At 34.0% G+C, this 23,381-nt stretch overlaps 2 protein-coding genes across 5 annotated transcripts; both read left to right on the forward strand.

Annotated features, from left to right (window-relative positions):
* Positions 1 to 751: 751 nt before the first annotated feature.
* LOC131945947 (uncharacterized) lies at positions 752 to 12,666 on the forward strand. 4 transcript variants are annotated; one of them, XM_059306582.1, is made up of 4 exons: positions 752 to 844; positions 1,681 to 1,845; positions 2,688 to 2,902; positions 12,525 to 12,666. In XM_059306582.1, exons 2-4 carry the CDS (start codon positions 1,687 to 1,689, stop codon positions 12,598 to 12,600), a joined length of 450 nt encoding a protein of 149 aa, XP_059162565.1. In that variant the 5' UTR covers positions 752 to 844; positions 1,681 to 1,686; the 3' UTR covers positions 12,601 to 12,666. The 4 variants fall into 4 exon arrangements, with proteins under 4 accessions (XP_059162565.1, XP_059162563.1, XP_059162564.1 ...); XM_059306580.1 differs by lacking the exon at positions 2,688 to 2,902 and adding an exon at positions 12,012 to 12,226; XM_059306581.1 differs by lacking the exons at positions 1,681 to 1,845; positions 2,688 to 2,902 and adding exons at positions 9,245 to 9,409; positions 12,012 to 12,226 and having other exon boundaries at positions 831 to 844.
* A 1,347-nt stretch (positions 12,667 to 14,013) lies between these two features.
* On the forward strand, positions 14,014 to 18,808 carry LOC131945950 (uncharacterized). The gene is made up of 4 exons (XM_059306583.1): positions 14,014 to 14,111; positions 14,917 to 15,081; positions 17,883 to 18,097; positions 18,667 to 18,808. The coding sequence occupies exons 2-4, from the start codon at positions 14,923 to 14,925 to the stop codon at positions 18,740 to 18,742; spliced, it is 450 nt and encodes a 149-aa protein (XP_059162566.1). The 5' UTR covers positions 14,014 to 14,111; positions 14,917 to 14,922; the 3' UTR covers positions 18,743 to 18,808.
* The last annotated feature ends 4,573 nt before the right edge of the window (positions 18,809 to 23,381 follow it).

Below are 23,381 nucleotides of genomic sequence, written 5' to 3' on the forward strand. Positions count from 1 at the left end.
CCTATGGTGGCTAAGGCAATAGATAAAACGGAACAGAAATATTTTTTTTCTTCAACAATCGATCTGCATTCGTTAATACCTATTTCGTTTAAATTTCAATATTTTGAAAGAGCTTGTAGATACTACTTCAAATTATAAATGAAGTGGGGCATCTGGTTCATTTAGTGTATGTCTTTACTGCTAGGGGATAAATTTAAAATTAGGATGCGCTTTAACACTAACGTCTTAAATTCATGTTAGATTATGTGTTTTAAAGGTTAACGTCACATATTCCAGTTACATTGTGTGTGTTTTTTAACTGTAACGTCACATATTTCTGTAATATTTTGTAATTAAAAAAAAATTAATGCGTGTATCTAAACTGTCTTTTATTCATATTAACATACGTGTCTTAAATGATTCGTCAATATTTTCTATTATATAATGTGTCTTAACTGCACCCGCTCGTATTTCTAAATAAAATGTGTCTTAATCGTGTCGATACATTTTTCAATTAGAATGTGTCGTAACGATTTAGTTACATATTTTATTTTATATTAAGATATGTCTTAGCTGTTACGTCAAATCATGCTGGTTAAATGCTTCTAAACTGACATTTTACCTTTTCTGTCAAAATATGTGACAGAATTGTCAAATATTTCTGTTAATGTGTGAACATACGCCCACAGTTTTCTGATGAACTAATTGACTGATATTTATCTGCAGAATTAAAAAAAAACTTGTTAATATTGTCAGTTGTTTCAAGATTTAAAAAAAAGATAATCTAATCACGATCTAAGGTGTTATAAAAAGATAAAAAGCAGCTTTTAATCTTTAGTTTACTGAACTTGTAACACATAAACAAGTAAGTTAAAAACAATAAATGATAGGTGTAAATTTAGTTTAATTCTAGTCTAAGGTTTTTACTTTATACAGAGGTAAGCGATATTTATTGGTTTACAATTTATCATTCTGATTATGTCCTTTTCCCTTTAATGTGACTGTTATTTGTAAGTTTTTGCTGAATCTAGGTATGCCATTGACATAGAAGTGTTTGGTAAAACATCCTGCAATGGCAAGATTTTAAGTATTCAAATAAATAATGTTCTTAATAAATTTCCTAGGGATAAAAAAAAGATTAAATATGCTACTATGGTAAGGTTGAGGAGACAGAACATGAAGGTGTTGTTAACAGTAGGTAAAAATACACTAAAATCAAGAAAATACTATGACATTTACGATTACAGACAAGGCAATAAACTAACGACGTTATTCAAGAAATTATAACATTACACAAAAAAATGAAAGTAAATAGAAAAAAACAACACAAACTGATGTAGTTATACAGAAATAAATTTATTATATACAAAATAAAATATACTGAACATAAACCGTGTTGACATTCGTTATTAGATAAGACTATTTGTTTTAGAAAAAGTTTTCGCATTTAAAATAATTTTCAAAATCTAATGTTGTAATTTAGCAGCAAAAATATCGCTTCTCATCGCACTTCTTATAGTACTGTCTATTTTTAGCAGCTGAAAAAGATGTCGCTTCTCTATGCCTTGTGGTTTTACTGTCTATTGAGTTGCTGAACAATGTCGCTTCTTTATGCCTTGTGATTGTACTGTCTATTTATTCATCAGCTAAAAATGTCGCTTCTCTACGCCATTCTGATTGTATGTCTGTTTTATTCATCAGCTAAAAATGTCGCTTCTCTACGCCCTCCTGATTGTACTGCCAGCCATGGCTCTGGCTCAAGTCGACCTGAAGCCATACAACCTGACAGCCACAGCCCTTTTCTTGAACATTGACACGAACCAGAACGGGGAGATCACATTACAGGAGATTGACGCGTCTTTCAGGGTGAGAATTTATGTTCAGTTTTTTTAATCGAGTTAAAAATCTAAAAAAAACTAATGCTTTTTCACGTTTTTTAAAATGTCAAAACACATCCAAGCCCCAGTTAAATACAGCGGGAGTGATCTCCCCTAAACTTTGTCGAATATTCTTAAATAACAGTACGGTGGATGGATACTAGGTGTATAGACATGATTTTTAATCAATTTTTAAATACTAAAACGTTTCTATATAGTTATTTAAATAGTAGTTTAGTTTAATAAATTTAAAGAAAATAAATAATTTATTTTTTCCTTGTTATTGCATTATTACAATAAAAGTTTGTTATTAAAACGTTTTTCATGCAAGTTTTTAGTACTTTAAAATTTTTATTTACATTAGAGCTGCATGACTAAAAGCTATTGCGTACCTAATGAACATGATAACGCGCGTATAAGAGTGCGGAATAGTTGGATGAGATTGCCTACTAATAAAAATAAAATATTACCTAATTCATAAAAAGTTAATTAGTCATACACTTAAATCATGTTGCATTGTCTTCAAGTCTTGACCCACGTGCCAACTTTGAAACGAATCTGTAAGTTAGAAATGCCCAAAATTTCGCAAGAACGTTTCAATCCATGACGACAGATAGGACAGGACCGGGAAGCAAGTTAAATAAAAGTTGTAAACACATTCATAGAAAGCGTTTTAATAACAAGCTTTTATGTAATACTGCACGAAAAAGTAGAAAATAAATGATTTTCTTGAAATATATAATAATACACCACTATATAACCCTAACACTTACATATTACAAATCATATTTCTTCTACACACGACCCTGATGAAAACTATTATAAACCCAGGGCTATGACGCTAACCATAACGGCCGAGTCAGCAGACAAGAGTACACCAGCTACGTGGACGCCCACCAGCCCGAGCTCCACCCCCTCTCCCACGCCCTCTACGACATCTACGATGTGGACAGCGATGACCAGCTTGACCTTCACGACTTCGAAAACTTCCACAAACTGATGGATGGTGATGGAAGCGGAATCGTTAGCCATTTCGAATTCGTCAGGTAATATATTTCTGGCAGTGTTAAACTGAGACGTTTCCTTTGATATAAAAAATATATATATGCCTAAGTACATTTAAAATTTTTTTCTGAACCTCCCCCCACCCATGATTTCTAATGAGGGGTGGGGTAAACCTACGCATCGCACTGCCAAACTAAGACTCGGGTTCAAAGTCGTGCGCTCAACCGCTCAACCATGTCATCCCATACCTGTGATAAAGCTATTTTTTTAAAACTATGAATTATATCGTTCCATACAACAATTTGAACGTTTGTTCCACAGGTACTGGACAATTCTCTTAACTGAGCTGGAGCACCTTCACGCCCCCAACTAGAAGAATGTCGTCGTTCACCCATAAAGCCATATCGATAGATCGATGTTTTAGTATATTTATAAAATAAACGTTTCCCTTCAAATATTCTAACATTCGTATCGTTATAGTTTATTGTGATGTGTCATATACATAGGTAGAATAATTCTCCAAGGACTAAATGTTTGGTGACAAAATGAAAAAGTGTAGCGATGTAGTGACTTTCTGTTATGGAACATATTTTAAATTAGATGTTTTTGTCCATTTGTTGTAGCTATTTTATTCTTAGGTTTTGAATTTTCAGTTGATTAGAATATTTAGAAATTGGGATAATTCAGAGACAAATTATAAAGTGGATAGCAATCTTAATCCAGAGCAGTTCAATAAATCCCGATACAAATATCAATTGGTAAACTAACAAATACCCACATAATTAATTAACTTACTAGCTAGAAAAGACCTAAATAATTAATTAACTTACTAGCAAATACCCAAATAATCAATTAACTTACTAACAAATATCCAAATAAGAGGGTGGGGGATACGTGTGAAATATCACATAAGACAGTGTTGCCACAGCCTAATCTAGTTTTAAAAAGTCAAAAACTCCCGTCTTTATTGCCAATTAGTAAAAGATTAGGTTTCTCTCGTCTCACCTGATAAGGAATCATGTAATTACAGGTGACAAAGATTTTTGAAAAAAAAGAAAATCACGATTTTACACCTCTTAAGAAGTTTCTGTCCTTTTTTAAAACACTTTTTTTCCGAATATATATATATATATATATATATATATGTATATATATATATATATATATATGTATATATATATATATATATATATATATATATATATATATATATATATATATATATGCGTGTTTGTTTTTGCGTATGTAGAAAATCGATCAAACCGAATATCTGTTTAAATCCACAATAAGAAAATTGTGAGTAAATCAATTAAAAGTATAAACAAATAATTTTTAAAAAGAATCATTAAGAAATATGTGAAAAAATCATTAAGAATAATGTGAAAAAGTCATTAAGAAAAGTGTGAAAAACTCAATAGGAAAGGTGTGAAAAAAATTATTAAGAAACATGTTAGAAATAATTAAGAATAATGTGAATAATTCATTTAAAAAAGTGTGAAAAAAATTGTATAAGAAGAGTATATATTTTCCAATTCCCCCATACACTCAAATTTGACCAAAGACCACTCAGAAACGGAAAGTTCTAACCAACGGGTTGTTTTTCACGCGCTTTCAGATAAGAGCATACATCAGGATTTTAAAAATGATAGTTTTATTCGTAACTCTGTGGGTGATTCATTAGCACTTAGATCAATAGGTGGAAGTTTAATTTACTAAGAGTTTTCAAAACTTCAGACATAGATATTTAAAAAAACAACAACCTGAAATGGGCCACTAGAGATAAGATGTTTCCGTTGTAAAGATTTGGCACAATCTCCAATCTGTTGGTTCTCATGTAAGTAAAACAAAATAAAGAAAATAATTTGAGTGCAGTCTTAAAATTCTAACTACGAATCTGTCATCTGCGTTAAGCGCCATCCATTTCTTATTTCTAACATAGAAAAACTATTTTACTCTTTAAACTCCACGAATCCTTACTTTATTACTGCTGAGAGTTGTTTGGTAGGTCTACATACGATCCTATTTCAATCTCATTGTCATATTTCTACAAGGCTGTGGAGATTATTAAAATTTACAAAAGTACTTAGCTAATATTGCGTCAGATGTTATTTTCTAGCAGAATATAATATGTTTTTAATGTTAAAAAAAGTAAACACCATTTAAATAAAACAAATTACAATATTTTTAAATGCACTGGGTAATGGTGGTGGCAGTGTAAAACTCATTACTTTATCCTGTAGCTCTACGGTTCAAATCACAAACTAAAAGAAATCTCAAATAACACCAGACGATTTTAAATGCTTTTATAACGGCTAATGCAATAATAATTTAAGCGTTTTATAATTTTTCTTTCAGATATTTTTCTTTGGAGGTTGGGGTAGTGGGAAAAACTATAGCTAGAGTTTACATTTTCCATACGAATTTTCGATTTCGTCTCGACAGGGGTAGTTGGAAAGGGCGGACCGGGGTATGTGGGCGTGCTCCTCTCCAGAGAGATGTCTGAACTGACCACATAGATAAAAGTATAAATAATTTTTTTAACTTTACAGGAAACGCGTTAAAAAACATTGTTGGTCTTGTTTTTATAAACATTGTTTTTAAAAGGATGTCCGCTGTGCTATTCATCTTCGTATTCCTGATGGTCTTGGCCTTTCGGTTGTCAGTCCTCAGGCCGTACAACACCACGGCGTCCGTCATGTTCGCGGCCGTCGACGGCAACCCGGACGGGTTTATTGAACTCAGGGAACTGAATCAGAGTTTTGTGGTGAGTGGTTGGTCAAGTTGACCGGTGAGCAGTGAGTACTCAGTAGGTAACTTTGGCTACAATAAGCAATCGAAAACTACAACTTCAGTGTAAAACACTCCTAGAGCTTATCTCTATATCATGGGGGAACAATAACATCCTTTAGTAACATATTATATATAAACTAGCTGCATACCAGTGCTCCTCTACGGTGAATCTTTTTTAAATGAATCAACTATGGAACAGAACAAAACTAAACACAAACACAAAAGAAAACACAAACACAACTCAAACACACTGCAAAAACAAACACAAACATAAACACATAAAAACGCAAACGCAAACTCAAATGTAATCACAAACGCAAACATAAACGCAAACACAAATGGAAATGCAAACGCAAAAAAAAACGCAAACACAGACACAAAACAAAATACAAACGAAAACGCAAACACTAACGCAAACATTTCACATTAAAATTTATTAAAATTATTAAAACTATTTCCTAGTTTGAAATACTTTATCAGTAACACATCACATGATTTATTGTTACAGTTTTACGACACGGCCGAGTCAGCAGGCTAGAATACACCATTACATCGACAACGCCAACCCGGCCTTACATTCTCTCTCCCACGCCCTCTGCGACGTCACCAAGTAGGTCAGCGATGACCAGCTTGACCACCACGACTTTGACAACTTCTTCGCCTTGATGGACAGCGACGACAACCAAATCTTCAGCCATTATGAATTTATTAAGTTAGTAATTTTAAAATCAATATCACAGGAAAAAATATATAGATTAGCTCCGATTTCAATAGAAGTCGGAAAATTGTTTTAACTCGGTCGTCTCCCTTTCATTATCTCTAGATCAATTACCTCCGCGTGCTGTCAAATACTCCTGTAAATTAACCCTCTAACGCCTTAAATCTGCTGTAGGACTCTTTATCTCCATCGACGGGTCAATAACTAATTTGAATAAGGATAGGGAAATGGATAAAAAAATATGAGCAGAGAAAAAAAAAATATGAGTAGAAAAATATATACAGTGGAGAGGGGGGGGGGGGGGGGGCTTTAAATTTACGGGGTGGGAGGAGGTGAAAGAAACTCTTGAGATATAAGGATAGCAATGCGCTTAGTGATATGATAAAGTTAATGTTTGGACTGGGGTTATGGGTAACCGTTAGGGTAAAAGTTAGACTTCAGCTTGGGTTTATGGTTAGGATTAGAGTTGAGTTAAAGTAAGAAATAGAGTTACAGTTAAGGTGCATTATTACATAAAAGCTTGTTATTAAAACGTTTTTTATGCATTTTTCACGTAACAATTTCAACATTATGAAAGAGCTTGTATTCAGTATTGGAGATTTTACTTCAAATCTTAAATTAAATAGGGAACCTGGTTCATTTAGTGTATGTCATTTTTTCCCATTGACATTTAAAAAAAAAATTAGGCTGCGTTTAACTGTAACATCAAATAATCTGTTAGATTGTGTGTTTTAACTGTAACATCACATATTACTGTTACATTGTGTGTTTTAACAGTATCGTCACATATGTATGTTAGATAATTTGTTTTAACTGTAACTTCACATTATTTATAAATTTTTTAAAAATCCGTGCATATTAGTTTTCATATATTTCTACGAAAGCCATTTTTTGAATGCCTCCTCATATTTTCTAGTAGATTGTGTGTTAATTTCATCCACACGTTTATCTAAATTAAAAGTGTCTCAATCGTACTGTTTAAAAAAAAATTAGAATGTGTCTTAACTGTTTCATCACATTTTAATTAAAATATTTCGTACGGTGCATCACATTTTTCTATTTAAATTCTTCTTAACTCTCATAGTTTAAATTTTCCGTCACAATGTGTTTCTGAACTGTCAAATATTCCTGTTAGTGTCTCTGAAATCTATCGATATATATAAGTCTCTACGTGTACACCCCCATGACGCAAGCCGACTATCTAACCCTCCTCCCGCTCTCTCCCACACTCTCCAGGCATGCGCAACAGACCATATCGCAATCACACCAAAACCCAACAGTCAAGTGAGCTGTGGGTAATGTAGAATGTTTACTATTCGAAATAAAAAATGTCGAATTCACAAATGATGACTTACTGAAAAGTAGGAAATAAAACAAAAAGCGGCGTATGCTGCGCCGCGGGTCGGTTCGTGTCAAATATTTCTATTAGTGTTTATCTGAACTGCAAAATATTTTTGTTAGTGTATATCTGAACTGTAAAATATATATGTTAATGTTTATCTGATCTGTCAAATATTTCTGTATTTCTTTGTATGTGAACTATCAAATATTTCTGTTCGCATGTATCTGAATTGTCAAATATTTCTATCACAGTGTGTCTGTACTGTCAAATATTTCTGATAGTGTGACGAAGCTGTCAAATAATTCTGTTAGCTTTTTATCTGAACTATCAAATATGTATTTTAGCGTGTATGAATTGTTCAATATTTCTATCGCAGTTTGTCTGAACTGTCAAATATTTCTGTTAGTGTTTATCTGAACTATCAAATATTTCTATCAAATTTTGTCTGAACTTTCAAATATTTCTTTTAGTTTGTGTGAACAAACGGTCATAGCACAGATTTCTCATGGAAAAAATCTCTTTTATTTATCTGTAGAATTAAAAATAAAACGTATTACCAGTGGTTTAAAGATTTAAAAAGAGAGTCTAATCACGATTGAAGGTGTTATAAAAAGATAAACAACTGCCTTTAACCTTTTAGTTTAAGGAAACTTGTAACGCATAAATAAGTAAGTTGAAATCAATAAATTATAGGTGTAAATTAAGTTTAATTTTAGTCTAAGGTTTTGCATTATACAGAGGTAAGCGACATTTAACGGTTTACAATTTAACATTCTGATTGTTTTTATTGCTTTTTTGTGTGTTAAATTTATATGACTTTCATTTTGAAGATTCTTTGGAAAAAGGTATTGTACTAACACAGAAGTGTCTTATTAGATTAAAACATCCTGCAATGGAAAGATTCAAAATGTATAATAATATACAAATACACTATTAAAAATGTTCCTCGGAATATTGACAAATTTTGCAAACAACAAATAACATTAAGATTGCTAATATAATAAGGTTGAGAAAACAGAAAGATTTTGTTGGAAGTAGGTAAAAAGAACTAAAACCCAGAAATACTGGATTTTTGTGATTTAAAATTACAATGCAATATACTAAAGCTTTGGCATTAGATTTTAATCATTGACAGTCGATAGGCTGTTCATAAATAATTGTGCTTTTTAAGAATAAAGAACTAGGAATTTATAAATTGTTTCATTATGACGTTAATCAATAAATTATAACCCTAGAAAAAAAGCAGGGTACAAAGAGAAAAAAACAGCATAAACTGATGTAGTCATACACAAAAAAAAACTTTGTATACGTAGAAAATAATATACTTAAACCCAACTGTGTTAACATTATGATTAAGAATATTTGTTTTAAACAAAGGTTCCCTATTTAAAATAATTTTCTAAATTTATCGTTTTTATTAATCAGCTAAAAATGTCACTTCTCTACACCCTTCTGATTTTACAGTTTATTTCTTCATCAGCGAAAAATGTCACTTCTCTACACCTTCTGATTGTATTTCTATTTATTCATCAGCTAAAAATGTCACTTCTCTACGCCCTTCTGATTGTACTGCCAGCCATGGCTCTGGCTCAAATTGACCTAAAGCCATACAACCTGACGGCTACAGCCATGTTCCTGAACGTGGACACCGACATGAACGGACAGATCACCATACAGGAGATTGACACGGCTTTCAGAGTGAGAATTTATTTCCATTTTTTTAATAGAGTTTTTTATAACCTTTTTTTACTCTTTTTAAAAATTTTATACATGTTTATACAGATAAAAACCATAATGTAACTTATACAAAACGTCTACATTCTATACATGTTTATACCAATTACAACATACTTGTCGTTTCTGTGTTTCCCTATTATGTAACTTATACAAAACGTCTAAAATGAGGTTTAGTAGCAATCGATTAAGTGTCCATTCCCTTACTCTCCTCCATGGGTATGGATTTGATATGGTGATTTATTGCGTGCACCTGAATGCCGTCTTTTGGGAGGCATACGTCACAACGGCGTTGTGAACTTTATAGTAGTGCCTGGTTATGTTAGTGTGAACATTTTTGTCGTTGCAGAAGTTGCACTGTTTAAATTTTGTGTGTGCTGTGTTTTCTTGACTTTCCGCTTCCTTGACTGTTTTGAACTCGTTTGGGCAGAATTTACATATCGTGCGATCGTGAATTAAATCCGAGTATTTTTGTTCTTTGGTTGTTTTCCCTTGTTCTGTGGGGCTGTGCTTATTTTTTCTTTTTTATTGATGAGGTGGTGTTTATTTCTGTTTCTGAGTTTGAGCTTCTTGTTGCAGTGTCTTTGATGTTGATTCCCTCGTTGGTGGCTTTCTGCAGTCGTGGTTGGAGTTGCTTGTTGGTTTGCCGATTTTGGGGATTCTGTTTTTTTCTGCGGTGTGGATGATCCGCCTGGTTGCTCTGCTGCAATCGTCAGTGAGATTGGTTGTTGGTCCCTCGGTTGCTGACGTACGGGTAGTCATGTATCCTGTGTTGTTGAGAGGTTTCCTTCTTGGCAGTGATTCGTTTCCTGTCGTGGCGACTTTTGATTTGTTTGATGACCCTTATTTGTCCAGTGTTGTGTGGATGCGCATGTTTGGCATGCTTGTTTTCTTCCTGGGATGGCTATGAGAATGTTAATCGCTTTGTTTATGTAGTTGAACTTGATACAGTGAGGGATGGTTGATGGGTTATCTGTGAAGATGGTAAAGCTTCGGTTGTTGGTGAGTGGGTTTTTGTTGACTGATGGTTCTGTTTTACTGAATCTTGTTAGTGCTTTGAGCAGGGTATCATCTTTGAGTGCCGGGGGAACCCATCTTATTATACCGTTGATTTTGTCCTAATGGTAGATCGTAATGTGTAGTTAGTAGGGTCCGTACTGTTTGGTTGTGTTGTCCAGTTCAGCCACATTGAAGCTTTCGGACGAAAAGAACAGTGTGTCTCCGTAGTTCATTAGCAAAATTTGGTGTGAGCTGATGTAGTTCATTAGCAAAATTTGGTGTGGGCTGATGAGTTGGCGGCTGATGTGTCCACGTAGATTGACATGACCATTAGCTTGAATGACCACCTGCGTGGCTGTATTTGAAGTTGGTTGAGTAGAGAAAAGATCAGGACTTTCTTCTGCAGGCAATTCAATTGTGAGGGTGGTTGATTGATCGGTTGACTTCGCTGTATCTGAAAAGGGTGGGTCCAAGTATTTCATTAAGCGACCCGAACCGAAGTCCGGGTGGCTCCTCTCCGGGTCTCTCGGCTTAGAGGGAACAAGGGTGGACGCAACCCCATTGTTGGATTTGGTGATGGCTGCATAGTCCATAGCGATAAGTAATCTTTGGATGGAAATCTTTAGTAAAAGGCGAAATATTTACTCGATGTGAAGAGAAACCAGAGTTCAAAACCTAGGAATGACTAACGTTTATCAAAATATCAAACTAGACCCAAGCCACAGTTCTCATCATAGTTCTAAAGTTAGCCCTGACCATATGGACGTCATAAATGTATGTCCCAAAGGGATCGGGCGTGAATTTGTTGGGAGTTTGTGACAGAAACAAACAGGGATTCATTTGTGGTTAAAAAACTATAATGGGTGTGTATATTAGTTTGTGTTGTACAATGCAGACGATAGACCGTTTCCGAACTGGAAACTGGGTCGTCCAGTAAATTACAAAAACGTTTTAGAATTAATTTTTGTTACGACAGTAGACGATTTGGTTCGAGAGTTCTCGTCATTGTTTATTTGCTTGATAGAATATGTGTAGTGGGAGTATGAGTATAGAATGACATAATAGTTAAGACTTTAGGGGTGGGGGTGAATCGGGAAGTTAATAATTATGTATTAGTATGTGTATTGTAAATAAAGTAACAGAGTAGGATCAATCAACTTTGATGTGTTCTTTAAGTACAGGGGAAATTAGATACGACTACAGTCCTCTTTGCTAAATATATATTCTAGCATACAAATAGACAAAGTCTCACACTGTTATTATTTATAGTTAAATTATTATGTTCTTATATTTTATATTTATTGTTATATAATTTTTTTTTCTTCTTCTAAGTATTTAATTCCACGTATTTTTCCATTATTTTTTTATCCCTGAGAACCAACATTGGCAAAGAAACACATCGTTGTAACAGATTTTAATCGAAATTAAAAAAAAAAATAAATAGTTACATTTTTCAAGTTAACAAATTTTATTAGGTAAAAGCCTATCGAAAACTAATTGCAAAAAAAATACTTTACTAATTATTCATATTAAAAAAACATTTTGATGGAAACTTTTGTAAACCCAGGGCTATGACGTCAACCATAACGGCCGCGTCAGCAGACAAGAGTACACCAGCTACGTGGACGCCCACCAGCCCGAGCTCCACCCCCTCTCCCACGCCCTCTACGACATCTACGACGTGGACGGCGATGACCAGCTTGACCTTCACGACTTCGAAAACTTCCACAAACTGATGGACAGTGATGCCAACGGATTTGTTAGCCATTACGAATACGTCAGGTAATATTTTTCTAACAATACTAAATTTAGACATTTCCTTTTATATATTTTATTGCTTATTAAAAAGTTTAGACTACACTTTTGCCTTTACGGACACTTTTTTCTTTTGTTTTTAATCACCGGGTTCATTGGCAATGAGCGGTCAGTTATATATCCAAAAGTTTCAAATCAGACCACAGCTAATAGCGTATTTGCGATCAGGTGCTTCTAGTATACAGCTTCAATTAAATTTTTTAATATCATATTTATATAATATTCCCTACATCCATTGACATAATCTCCGGGTCTTTTTCCACAGGTACTGGTCAATTCTCTTCACTGACCTGGAGCACCTTCACGCCCCCAACAAGAAAAATGTCGTCGTTCACCCCTAAAGCCATATCGATGGATCGATGTTTTAGTATATTTATAAAATAAAAGTTTCCATTCAAATATTCTAACATTCGTATCGTTTTAATCTATTGTGATGTCACATATACATACGTTGAATAAGTCCACAAAACCTAAATGTTTGTTAAAACAATGTATTTGTCTCCGTGATTTCCTTTTATAGAACATATACCAAATTAGATGGTTTTTGGCGGTTTGTTATAGCTATTTTAGTCTTAGGTTTTGAAGCTTCAGGCGATTAGAAATCGGGTTAATTAAGAGACAAATTATAAAGTAGATAGCGAACGTAATGCCGAGCAGTTCGATAAATCAAGACTAAAATGCAATTGGTAAACTAGCAAAAATCTAAATTATAAACTGACTACATTTAATCAATTGATCACATTCATAGAAATCGATGTATCATTTAAAGTTAGTATATTACATAATTTTATGGTTTATTTTAAGTCGGAGAGACTATCTGTCAAAGGATGTAAATGTTTAAAATTTCTTCAATCTTGAATGTCTTACAAAGTAATTACATCAAATCTTAAAATTTATCTTGACGTATATTTAGGATTATAAATTGTTTTCTTTTTAAACTCTAACCCATATCGTCTATGGTCCAAGCCATTAGGAATACATTTCTGAAATATTGTTACTTTTTGGTCTTAACTGTTTCATCACATTTTAATTAAAATATGTCTTACGGTGCATCACATTTTTCTATTTAAATGCTTCTTAACTGTCATAGTTTAGGTTTTCTGTCACAACGTGTGTCTGAACTGTCAAATATTTCTGTTAGTGTCTCTGAAATCTATCGATATATATAATTTTCTACGTGGACACCCCCATGACGCAAGCCGACTATCTAACCTTCCTCCCGCTCTCTCCCACGCTCTCCAGGCATGCGCAACAGACCATATCGCAATCACCCCCACACCCACCAGTCAAGTGAGCTGTGGGTTATCTCGAATTCACAAATGATAAAATACTGAAAAGTGGATAATAAATGAAACAACTAAATAGCGGCGTATGCGGGTCGGCTCGTATCAAGTATTTCTGTTAGTGTTTGTGTGAAATATTTCGGTTAGTGTGTCTGAACTATTAAATATTTCTGTTAGATTGTATGTAAATTGTCAAATATTTCGGTTAGTGTGTCTGAACTATCAAATATTTCTGTTAGAGTGTATATGAACTATCAAATATTTATGTTATCGTGTATCTGAATTGTCAAATATTTCTATCACAGTGTGTATGAACTGTCAAATATTTTTATCACAGTGTGTCTGAACTGTTAAATATCTCTTTTAGTATGTGTGAACACACGGCCAGAGCATAGATTTCTCATGAACTAAATATCTTTTATTTATCTGTAGAATTAAAAATAAAACGTTGTATTACCAGTGGTTTAAAGATTTAAAAAGAGAGTCTAATCACGATCGAAGATGTTATAAAAAGATAAAAAACAGCCTTTTACATTTTAGTTTTAAGGAAACTTGAAACGCATAAATAAGTAAGTTGAAATCTATAAATTATAGGTGTAATGAAAGTTTAATTTTAGTCTAAGTTTTTGCTTTATACAGAGGTAAGCGACACGGTTTACAATTTAACATTCTGATTGTGTTATTTTTATTGCTATTTTGTGTTAAATTTATATAAAAATTCTTTGGAAAAAAGGTATTGTACTAACACAGAAGAGTCTTGTTTCGATTAAAACATCCTGCGATGGCAAGATCCAAAGTGTATTTACAAATAAACTACTGTAAAAAGATGTTCCTAAGAATATTGACACATTTTGCAAACAACAAATAACATTAAGATTGCTAATATAATAAGGTTGAGAAAACAGAAGAAGATGAAGATGTTGTTGGAAGTAGGTAAAAAGAACTAAAACCTAGAAATACTATTTTTTTAGATTTCAAATTACATTGCAATACACTAAAGCTAGAGCATTAGAGTTTAATCATTAACAGTCGAAAGCCTATACATAAATAATTGTGATTTATTATGAATAAAGAACTAGTCATTTATAATTTATTTTATTATGACGTTAATCAATAAATTATAACCTTAGAAAAGAAATCAGTGTACAAAGAGAAAAAAAAAACAAAAACACAAACTGATGTAGTCATACTCACTTTTTATACGTAGAAAATAATATACTTAAAACCAACTATGTAAACATTTATCATTAAGACTTTTTGTTTTAATCAAAGGTTCCCTATTTAAAATAATTTTCAAAATTTAATGTTTTTATTCATCAGCTAAAAATGTCAATTCTCTACGTCCTTCTGATTGTATTTCTATTTATTCATCAGCCAAAAATGTCGCTTATCTACGCCCTTCTGATTGTACTGCCAGCCATGGCTCTGGCTCAAATTGACCTGAAGCCATACAACCTGACGGCTACAGCCATGTTTCTGAACGTGGACACCGACATGAACGGACAGATCACACTACAGGAGATCGACACGGCTTTCAGAGTGAGAATTTATTTCCATTTTCTAAAAAATCCAGTTGAAAACTTACAATGACTAACGTTTATCAAAATGTCAAACTAGACCCAAGCCACAGTTCTCTTCATTGTTCTAAAGTTAGCCCTGACCATATGCACGTCATAAATATATGTCTCAAAGGTATTGCGCGGGAGTTTGGCGGGAGTTTGGGACAGAAACAAACAGGGTTTCATTTGGGGTTAAAAATACTATAATGGGTGGGTATATTGGTTTGTGTTGTGCAATGCAGACGATAGACCGTTTCCGAACTGGAAACTGGGTCGTCTTGTAAATTATAAAAATGTTTTAGAATTAGTTTTTGTATTGCCAGTAGACGATTTGGTTCTAGAGTTCTTGCTATTGCTTAATTTGGTTGTTAGAATATGTGTAGTAGGAGTATGGGTATAGAATGGCATAAAAGTTAAGACTTGAGGGGGGGGGGGGGGGAGGAGGGGCGGGAAGTTAATGATTATGTATTAGTATGTGTATTGTAAAAAAAGTAACAGATTCAATCAACTTTGATGTGTTCTTTAAGTACAGGGGAAATTAGATACGACAACAGCCTTCTTCGCTAAATATATTATATTCTAGCATAGTAATAGACAAAGTCTCATATAGTTATTATTTACAGTTAGATTATTATTTTCTTATAATTTATATTTACTGTTATATAATAATTATTTTTTCTTCTTCTAAGTATTTCATTCCACGTAGTTTCCATATTTTTAGTTATATCCATGAGAACCTACATTAGCAAATAAACACTTTATTGTAACAAATTTTAGTCGAAATTTAGAAAAAAAAGTAGTTACATTTATCAAGTTACAAGCAGCAGCCGCTCGATATAACGAAAAGGCCAAAGAGGTGAAAAGGAAACTAAGAAATGACAAGAGATTGTTTATAAACGAAATGGCAGAGCAGGCCGAAACAGCTGCCAGTAAGGGAGATCTCAAGACGCTCTATGCAACAACCAGAGCTTTGAGTGGGAGGAAAACCAATCCCAACAGGCCAGTGAGGAGCAAAAATGGTAAACTTCTAACGTCAATTAAGGAACAATTGGCACGATGGAGAGAGCACTTCCAGGAAATACTAAACGGTCCAGCACCTCAAGATCCACCAGACCTGGAGCCAGGGGAACCCCTTAACATCAATACCGAGGAAATCACCAGACAGGAAATTCTCAACGCCTTAAATAGTTTGAAGAGTGGCAAGGCAGCAGGACCAGATAATATCCCAGCAGAGGCATTAAAGCAAGGTGGGGAAGAAGTAGTAAATCGACTTCATAAATTACTTAACTTAGTCTGGAACACAGGACAGATCCCAACCGATTGGAAAAGGGGCCTCCTTGTGAAGTTGCCTAAGAACGGTGACTTATCTCAGTGTGGAAAATGGAGGGGTATTACCTTGTTGTCAATACCAAGTAAAGTCCTTACCAGAGTTATTTTGGACAGAATGAAAGAGGCGGTTGACCTTAAGCTAAGAGAGGAACAAGCAGGATTCAGGAAGGAAAGATCTTGTACAGATCAGATAGCCACTCTTAGAATTATTGTAGAACAGACGATAGAATGGCAAGCCCCGCTTTACACCTGCTTTGTTGACTTTGAGAAGGCCTTTGATAGTGTGGAAAGGCAAACAATATGAAATCTGTTGAGACACTATGGTGTACCTGCTAAGTTAGTGGAAATAATCCAGCAACTTTACAATGGATTTTCATGCCAAGTTAGCCATGCAGGGAAACTGTCTAAAGAGTTCCAGGTCAATACAGGTGTGAGACAAGGATGTCTGCTGTCGCCCCTCCTCTTCTTGGTGGTTCTCGACTGGGTGACACGCACAGCCTATGCCAGTTCTGGAAAAGGTATTCAGTGGACACTCACGGGGAAACTAGAAGATCTGGAGTTTGCAGATGATCTTGCCTTACTCTCGCACAGGCTACAGGACAAGCAAGAAAAAGTTGATGCATTAGGAGCCATCTCGCAGCGCGTACGTCTGAAGATCAACAAAGAAAAGACGGAAGTGATGAGAATTAACAATAACCAGGAGACTCCAGTGACAATAGACGGAAAACAGGTAAACGATGTGCAAGAGTTTGTCTACCTTGGCAGCAAGATCAGCAAAACGGGAGGCACAGAGGAGGACATACGCGCTAGAGTTAATAGAGCCCGCTGCGCTTTCACAGTCCTGCGACCCATATGGAAAAGTTCGGCCATCTCCATTACCACAAAAATTAGGATATTTAACTCTAATGTCAAGGCAGTTCTGCTGTATGGAGCAGAGACATGGAGAGTCTCCAAGGCAAGCACAGCAAAGATACAGACCTTCATGAATAGATGCCTTAGACAGATACTGAAACTGAGATGGCAGGACAAAGTGCCGAACTTGGAACTATGGAGGACAGCTAGGCAGGAGCCTATAGTTGTGCAAATAAGAAGGAGGCGCTGGGTGGGTCACACACTGCGAAAGGCTCACACAAATGTTACACGCCAAGCGCTTGAGTGGAACTCCCAGGGAAAGCGGAAGAGAGGGCGCCCAAGACAGACCTGGAGGCGGAGTCTTCTTGAAGAACTGAAGCCAATAGGGATGTCTTGGGAGATGTCAAAATTAATAGCCGAGGATAGGAAGAAATGGAAGGAAATGGTGGAGGCCCTATGCTCCATAAGGAGCAAAGAGGACTAAGTCAAGTCAAGTCATTTATCAAGTTAACAAACTTTGTTAGGGTTAATGCCTTTCGAGAATTAATAAAATACTTTTCTTATTATTCATATTTAAAAAAAAAAGATTTTGATTACCAGGTTTATGACGCTAACCATAACGGCCGAGTCAGCAGACAAGAGTACACCGGCTACGTGGACGCCCACCAGCCCGAGCTCCACCCCCTCTCCCACGCCCTCTACGACATCTACGATGTGGACAGCGATGATCAGCTTGACCATCATGACTTCGACAACTTCTTCAAACTGATGGACAGCGACGGCAACGGAATCGTTAGCCATTACGAATACGTCAGGTAAAATATTTCTGACATTACTAAATTTAGACATTTCCTTTGATATACTTTATTGTTTATTAAAAAGTTAAGACTACACTTTTGCCTTGACAGCCACTTTTTTCCTCTTGTTTTTTTAATCACCCGGTTCATCGGCAATGAGAGAGAGTTATATATATATATATATATATATATATATATATATATATATATATATATATATACTCATACCACAGCTATAACGTAGTTGCGATCAGGTGCTTCTAGCATACAGCTTCAGTTAAAATTTTTAAATACCATATTTATATAATGAAATCATTTATATATATATATATATATATATATATATATATATATATATATATATATATATATATATATATATATATATATATATATATATATATATATATATATATATATATATATATATATACACACACACACACATTGCTGTGCCCAACTATGTCTCATGTTTAAAGTGCACAACTAAGTCATCCCATACCTTTAATATTAACACTTATTTTTAAAACTATGAGTTCTTTCGTCCCCTACAGCCATTTAAATAATCTCCGGGCGTTTTTCCACAGGTACTGGTCAATTCTCTTCACTGACCTGGAGCACCTTCACGCCCCCAACAAGAAGAATGTCGTCGTTCACCCCTAAAGTCATATCGATGGACCGATGTTTTAGTATATTTATAAAATAAAAGTTTCCCTTCAAATATTCTAACATTCGTTTCGTTATAATCTATTGTGATGTCTTATATACATACGTTGAATGAGACCACAAAACCTAAATGTTTGTAAAAACAATGTATTTGTCTCAGTGATCCTTTTACAGAACATATACCAAATTAGATGTTTTTTGGCGGTTTGTTATAGCTATTTAATTGTTTGGTTTTGAAGCTTCAGGCGATTAGAAATCGGGTTAATTCAGAGACAAATTATAAAGTAGACTAGTCTACCCGTTATCTAATTAGATAACTGTTCGGGGGTCATCCATAAATGTCATCACATCTGTCACTTATCATTACAAAATAACCAGAACCCACATTCAAAAAGACGTAAATTGAAAAAAAAATTAACATTTACATTATGTGTCTAGAACCCGTGCCACCCTCTTGGAAGCCAATTACACTATCATCTTAGCTATGTAGGCTCGTGACGTCATGACACTTTTTGTGCTTCATATAAACAGTTTGACTCTGTTTAATAAGCTTGATTTACGCGAATAGGCCCTAGATCTAGTATCTTTCAAATTAAAGTTTATCTGAAATTTACCAATTCCATAGCCAAACAAACAAAGATTCTTATAAAATAATGAAGGTCTCAAATAGTTTAGTATAGAAACTCATTATTATCTACGATAATATTCTACGACTGGTTTGGTTAAGCCGAGTTTTTGCCGTAACTCTAGATCTAGAACCTGTAAATTTCTTAAAACTTAAATGCTAATCTTACAAATTAATTGCATCAAATCTTAAAATTTATCTTGGCGTATATTTAGGATTATAAATTGTTTTCTTTTCAAACTCTATCCTATATCTTCTATAGTCCAAGCCATTAGCCATGCATTTCTGAAATATGGTTGCTATTTGGTCTTCTAAAGGCGTATGTGGTAATTGGAAGCTTACTACTCTTAAAACCAATATAACTTCAAGGATGTATTCTGTCATCGAAAAATAAAGCGGGAGTGATTTCCCCTAAATTTTCTCGAATATTCTTATATAACACTACGAGGAATGGCAATTCGGGATATATGCATGCTTTATAATTAATTTTTAACTACTTAAACTTTTAAAATAGAACAGAAGCTCGTAGAAAAATGAATTGCACAAAGAGTGAACAGCAATCAATGAGTGTATAATAGTGCGGAAGATTATCAGGCCTACTTTATACATTCACTAGCGTCCGAGCTAGGACCTGCACTGGCCTCTGTGAAAAACCTATCTGTAAAAGACAAAGACTTGTGTGTTTATTAAGAAACATATACAGGGAATTGCCTTGGTTTAGGAAATATATTACTTTTCAAATTGACCCTCACCACAACCAACCAAAGCCAAAACACACACAAAAAGAAAACGTAAACATAACACAAACGCAAACACAAATACAAACGAAAACACAAACACAAACCCAACCACAAACGAAAACACAAACACAAACCCAACCACAAACGCAAACCCAAACACAAAGAAAACACATACACAGAAAAAAACACAAACGAAAACACATACCCAAATCCAAACACAACTACAAATTTTAATATAATACTTATATAAGAAATTTCATCAACCTAGCTGTAACGGTACTCAAGTTATCGTGTTCACAGACACGCATACACACACAGACAAACGTACATAATTGCACAACCCAGTTTTTCCGACTCGATTACGCATAAAACGCCTAAATTTTGATAATTCTAGATTTATTATTTTTGCCCGATTAAAATAAGTCCCTTATACTTTTATATGATGATGTACTAAGGTGTAAAACGGTGAAAACTGTCTAAATTTCATGCTATTTTTTTGTGCACGATTATAATATTTCCTCTATACTCTGATTAAGAGAAAGTAAAAAGATGAAAAAGCAATTTGAAAATTTGAAAAATTAATTAAAAATTCTGGAAAAAAAAAACTGTTCAGAAAAAAATCGATGGGTAAAGTGTGAAATAACTCTCTAAAAATAGGTGTTAAAAAAATCAAGAAAGAAAGGCATGAAGAGATCATTAGGAAAAATGTCAAACAATCATTAAGAATAGCGTTTTTTTCCGATTCTTTACACACTAGTTACCAACGGAGATTTCAAAGCAGGTAGAAACTTTACCAAAAAGTTGTGAGTGATTTTTTTCATGTTACTCGGCGCTTGTGATGTTTCTCACGCCAATTCAGATAAGATCATTCAACATTATTTTAAAAATGATACTTTAATTCGTAACTCGGTGGGTGATTCATTAGCACTTAGATCAATAGGTTAAAGGTTTAGTTGCAAAAGAATTATAAAATTTTTAGAAATATATATTTAAATTTTTTTAAAAAATAATATTCGGAGATAAAGGTCACTAGAAGACATACATTTTTTCCCGAGGTCATTAAATTGTCTGTTCCGTGCCATTCTGAATATTCCCTAGTACAAATCTTTACAACGATTGGCTACAGAAGTAGATCACGAGAGATAAGATATTTCCGTTTTAATTATTTGGCACAAGTTTCAATCTGCTGGTTCTCACGCAAGTAAAAAAAAAAGAAATAATTTGAGTGCAGTCTTAAAATTAAATTTACGAACAAGGCATCTATCTTATGCGCCAACCATTTCGCATTTCTAACATAGGAAAACAACTCTATTCTTTAAATTCCATGAGTCTTTAATCACTGCTGAATGTTATTTGGTAGGTTTCCAGACTTCTTAATCCCGTTAGTGCCCAATACAGATGAAGTAGAGTTCATCTGATTCATAGACGTCGGCATAAGAAGGTATTATGTGGTCAGCACTATGCCCAGCCGCTTTTGTTTACCTAACGTTAGTTAGGTACCCATCAGAGTGGGGTGGGCTCAGGGACGTTCCACTGATTTGAACCCGTATTCGAACGTGAGACTCTCGAGTTAGCAGTCTAGCTCTATATCGCAAGGCCACACCGTCCCTTAGGTTTCCAGACTAACCTTTTTACAAGCTTCTATTTAGCTCACTTCCACGTCAATCGTCCGTCTGTTGTCAGTCTGTCTGTCTAGATCGAAACGCCCGAGCGAAATTGCAGGCACTTCTACCTGACAGATACGGTTCGTAGTTAGTACGTGGGGTCAAGACATGAAGACAATACATCATGACATTCAATTTGACTTAATTGGGCGCCTGATTAATTTTTTATGAATTAGTTAAAAATTTGACCAAATTAGTAGGCAGTTCTATCCAACTACTCCACACGCGTCATCACGTTCAATAGGCGCGCAATGGTTTTTAGTCAGGTAACTCTTTTGTAAATAAAAACATGTAAAGTACTAAATTTTTTTTTAATAAAAACGTTTTAATAACAAGCTTTTATTTAATAATGCACTAAAAAGTAGAAAATAAAGTATACACTACTATTTGCAAATATAATATGTAAAATCTTCAAATGGTTAAAAAATAAAACACCATTTAAATATTTACTAGATTTTTGCATGCACTGCTTGATGGTGGTGGTGACGTAGAAAGAAATGCTGTTAAAAACTGACAGAAATCTCAAGTATCACAAGACTATTTATAATGGCAATACTGTAATACTAATTCAATCGTTTCCTAACTTTGTCAGTAATATTATCCGTACTTAACAACAGATAATAAGGGTTTCCTTTAGCCTTTTTTCTCTTAGGGGGGCTCCCTTGAAACTGGTTATTCTAAAAGCAAATATTTTGATACGTTTTTTTTCTATTTCCGCCGGGGGATAAAAAACGGTGCTTCTGGAGAATTCCTTCCACCCGGAGAGACGCATGCAGACAATATTACCCTTTAAAAAATCCATGTAAAACTATGCTTACTTTGATAATATAAATCATAATTAAAACCACTTCTACTTTTTCTTCAACTGTAGTAAATAAGAGCGATTTAAAAGTAGCACACGCTGAGTATTTAAAAAAAATTGATTAGCGGTTACTTCCTGCTTTGTGCTGGAGTTTTTGGAAAATCTGTATAAAAAAAACTACACACTAAAACAGCTGAGTTTTTTTCGACTACAAGAATAGTCACAATTAATATTTGTGTTACGTTGTGATTCAACACTAACAAGGCCAGGTAAGCTAATAATATAACTTAGGTAACAATAAGCAAATTTAATTTTTTTATGTTAATATTTTTACAAAAAAACGTTTTAATAATGCTATTAATTACTCATTAATGAAATAACTGAATTTTACGTAGAAATTTAAATTGTTTTTTATTAATTGAAAATTGATTTCAAGTTAAATTCTTGATGCAACCTGATTAAAGAAATAGGTGAACAGAATAATTAACTATCTTTTAAAGCCAAAATCGATCTACCTAAAAGTATTAATTTTTAAATGCGTTTAAAACACTGATTTAATTTATTAGAAATATTCACCATAAAATATATTTATGTTTTATTACAATCTTTAAAAAATATCAATTTATAATTGCGTAATTGTTATTTGAAAATTTAAATCTCATGATTTATTAACATAAAGCAAAAGCCTGTCAATAACATACGAATAAAAGTAAAATGAATCGGTCTTTGTGCGCTTCGGGAGAGTCCACTCAGCTCAGATAGGTACCTAACTCACGTTAAGAAAAGTAAAGGCGGCTGGGCATAA

This window comes from Physella acuta, unplaced genomic scaffold (assembly GCF_028476545.2).
Source record: "Physella acuta isolate Inbredline_101_S28 unplaced genomic scaffold, ASM2847654v3 ptg000541l, whole genome shotgun sequence".
Taxonomy (NCBI): Eukaryota; Metazoa; Mollusca; class Gastropoda; family Physidae; genus Physella; species Physella acuta.

Coding starts and splice junctions, on each gene's coding strand:
- LOC131945947 (XM_059306582.1), top strand. CDS start 1,687: ATGTCGCTTCTCTACGCCCTCCTGATTGTACTGCCAGCCATGGCTCTG. Junction 1,846..2,687: donor AGATTGACGCGTCTTTCAGG/GTGAGAATTTAT, acceptor TTATAAACCCAG/GGCTATGACGCTAACCATAA. Junction 2,903..12,524: donor AGCCATTTCGAATTCGTCAG/GTAATATATTTC, acceptor CTTTTTCCACAG/GTACTGGTCAATTCTCTTCA.
- LOC131945950 (XM_059306583.1), top strand. CDS start 14,923: ATGTCGCTTATCTACGCCCTTCTGATTGTACTGCCAGCCATGGCTCTG. Junction 15,082..17,882: donor AGATCGACACGGCTTTCAGA/GTGAGAATTTAT, acceptor TTTGATTACCAG/GTTTATGACGCTAACCATAA. Junction 18,098..18,666: donor AGCCATTACGAATACGTCAG/GTAAAATATTTC, acceptor GTTTTTCCACAG/GTACTGGTCAATTCTCTTCA.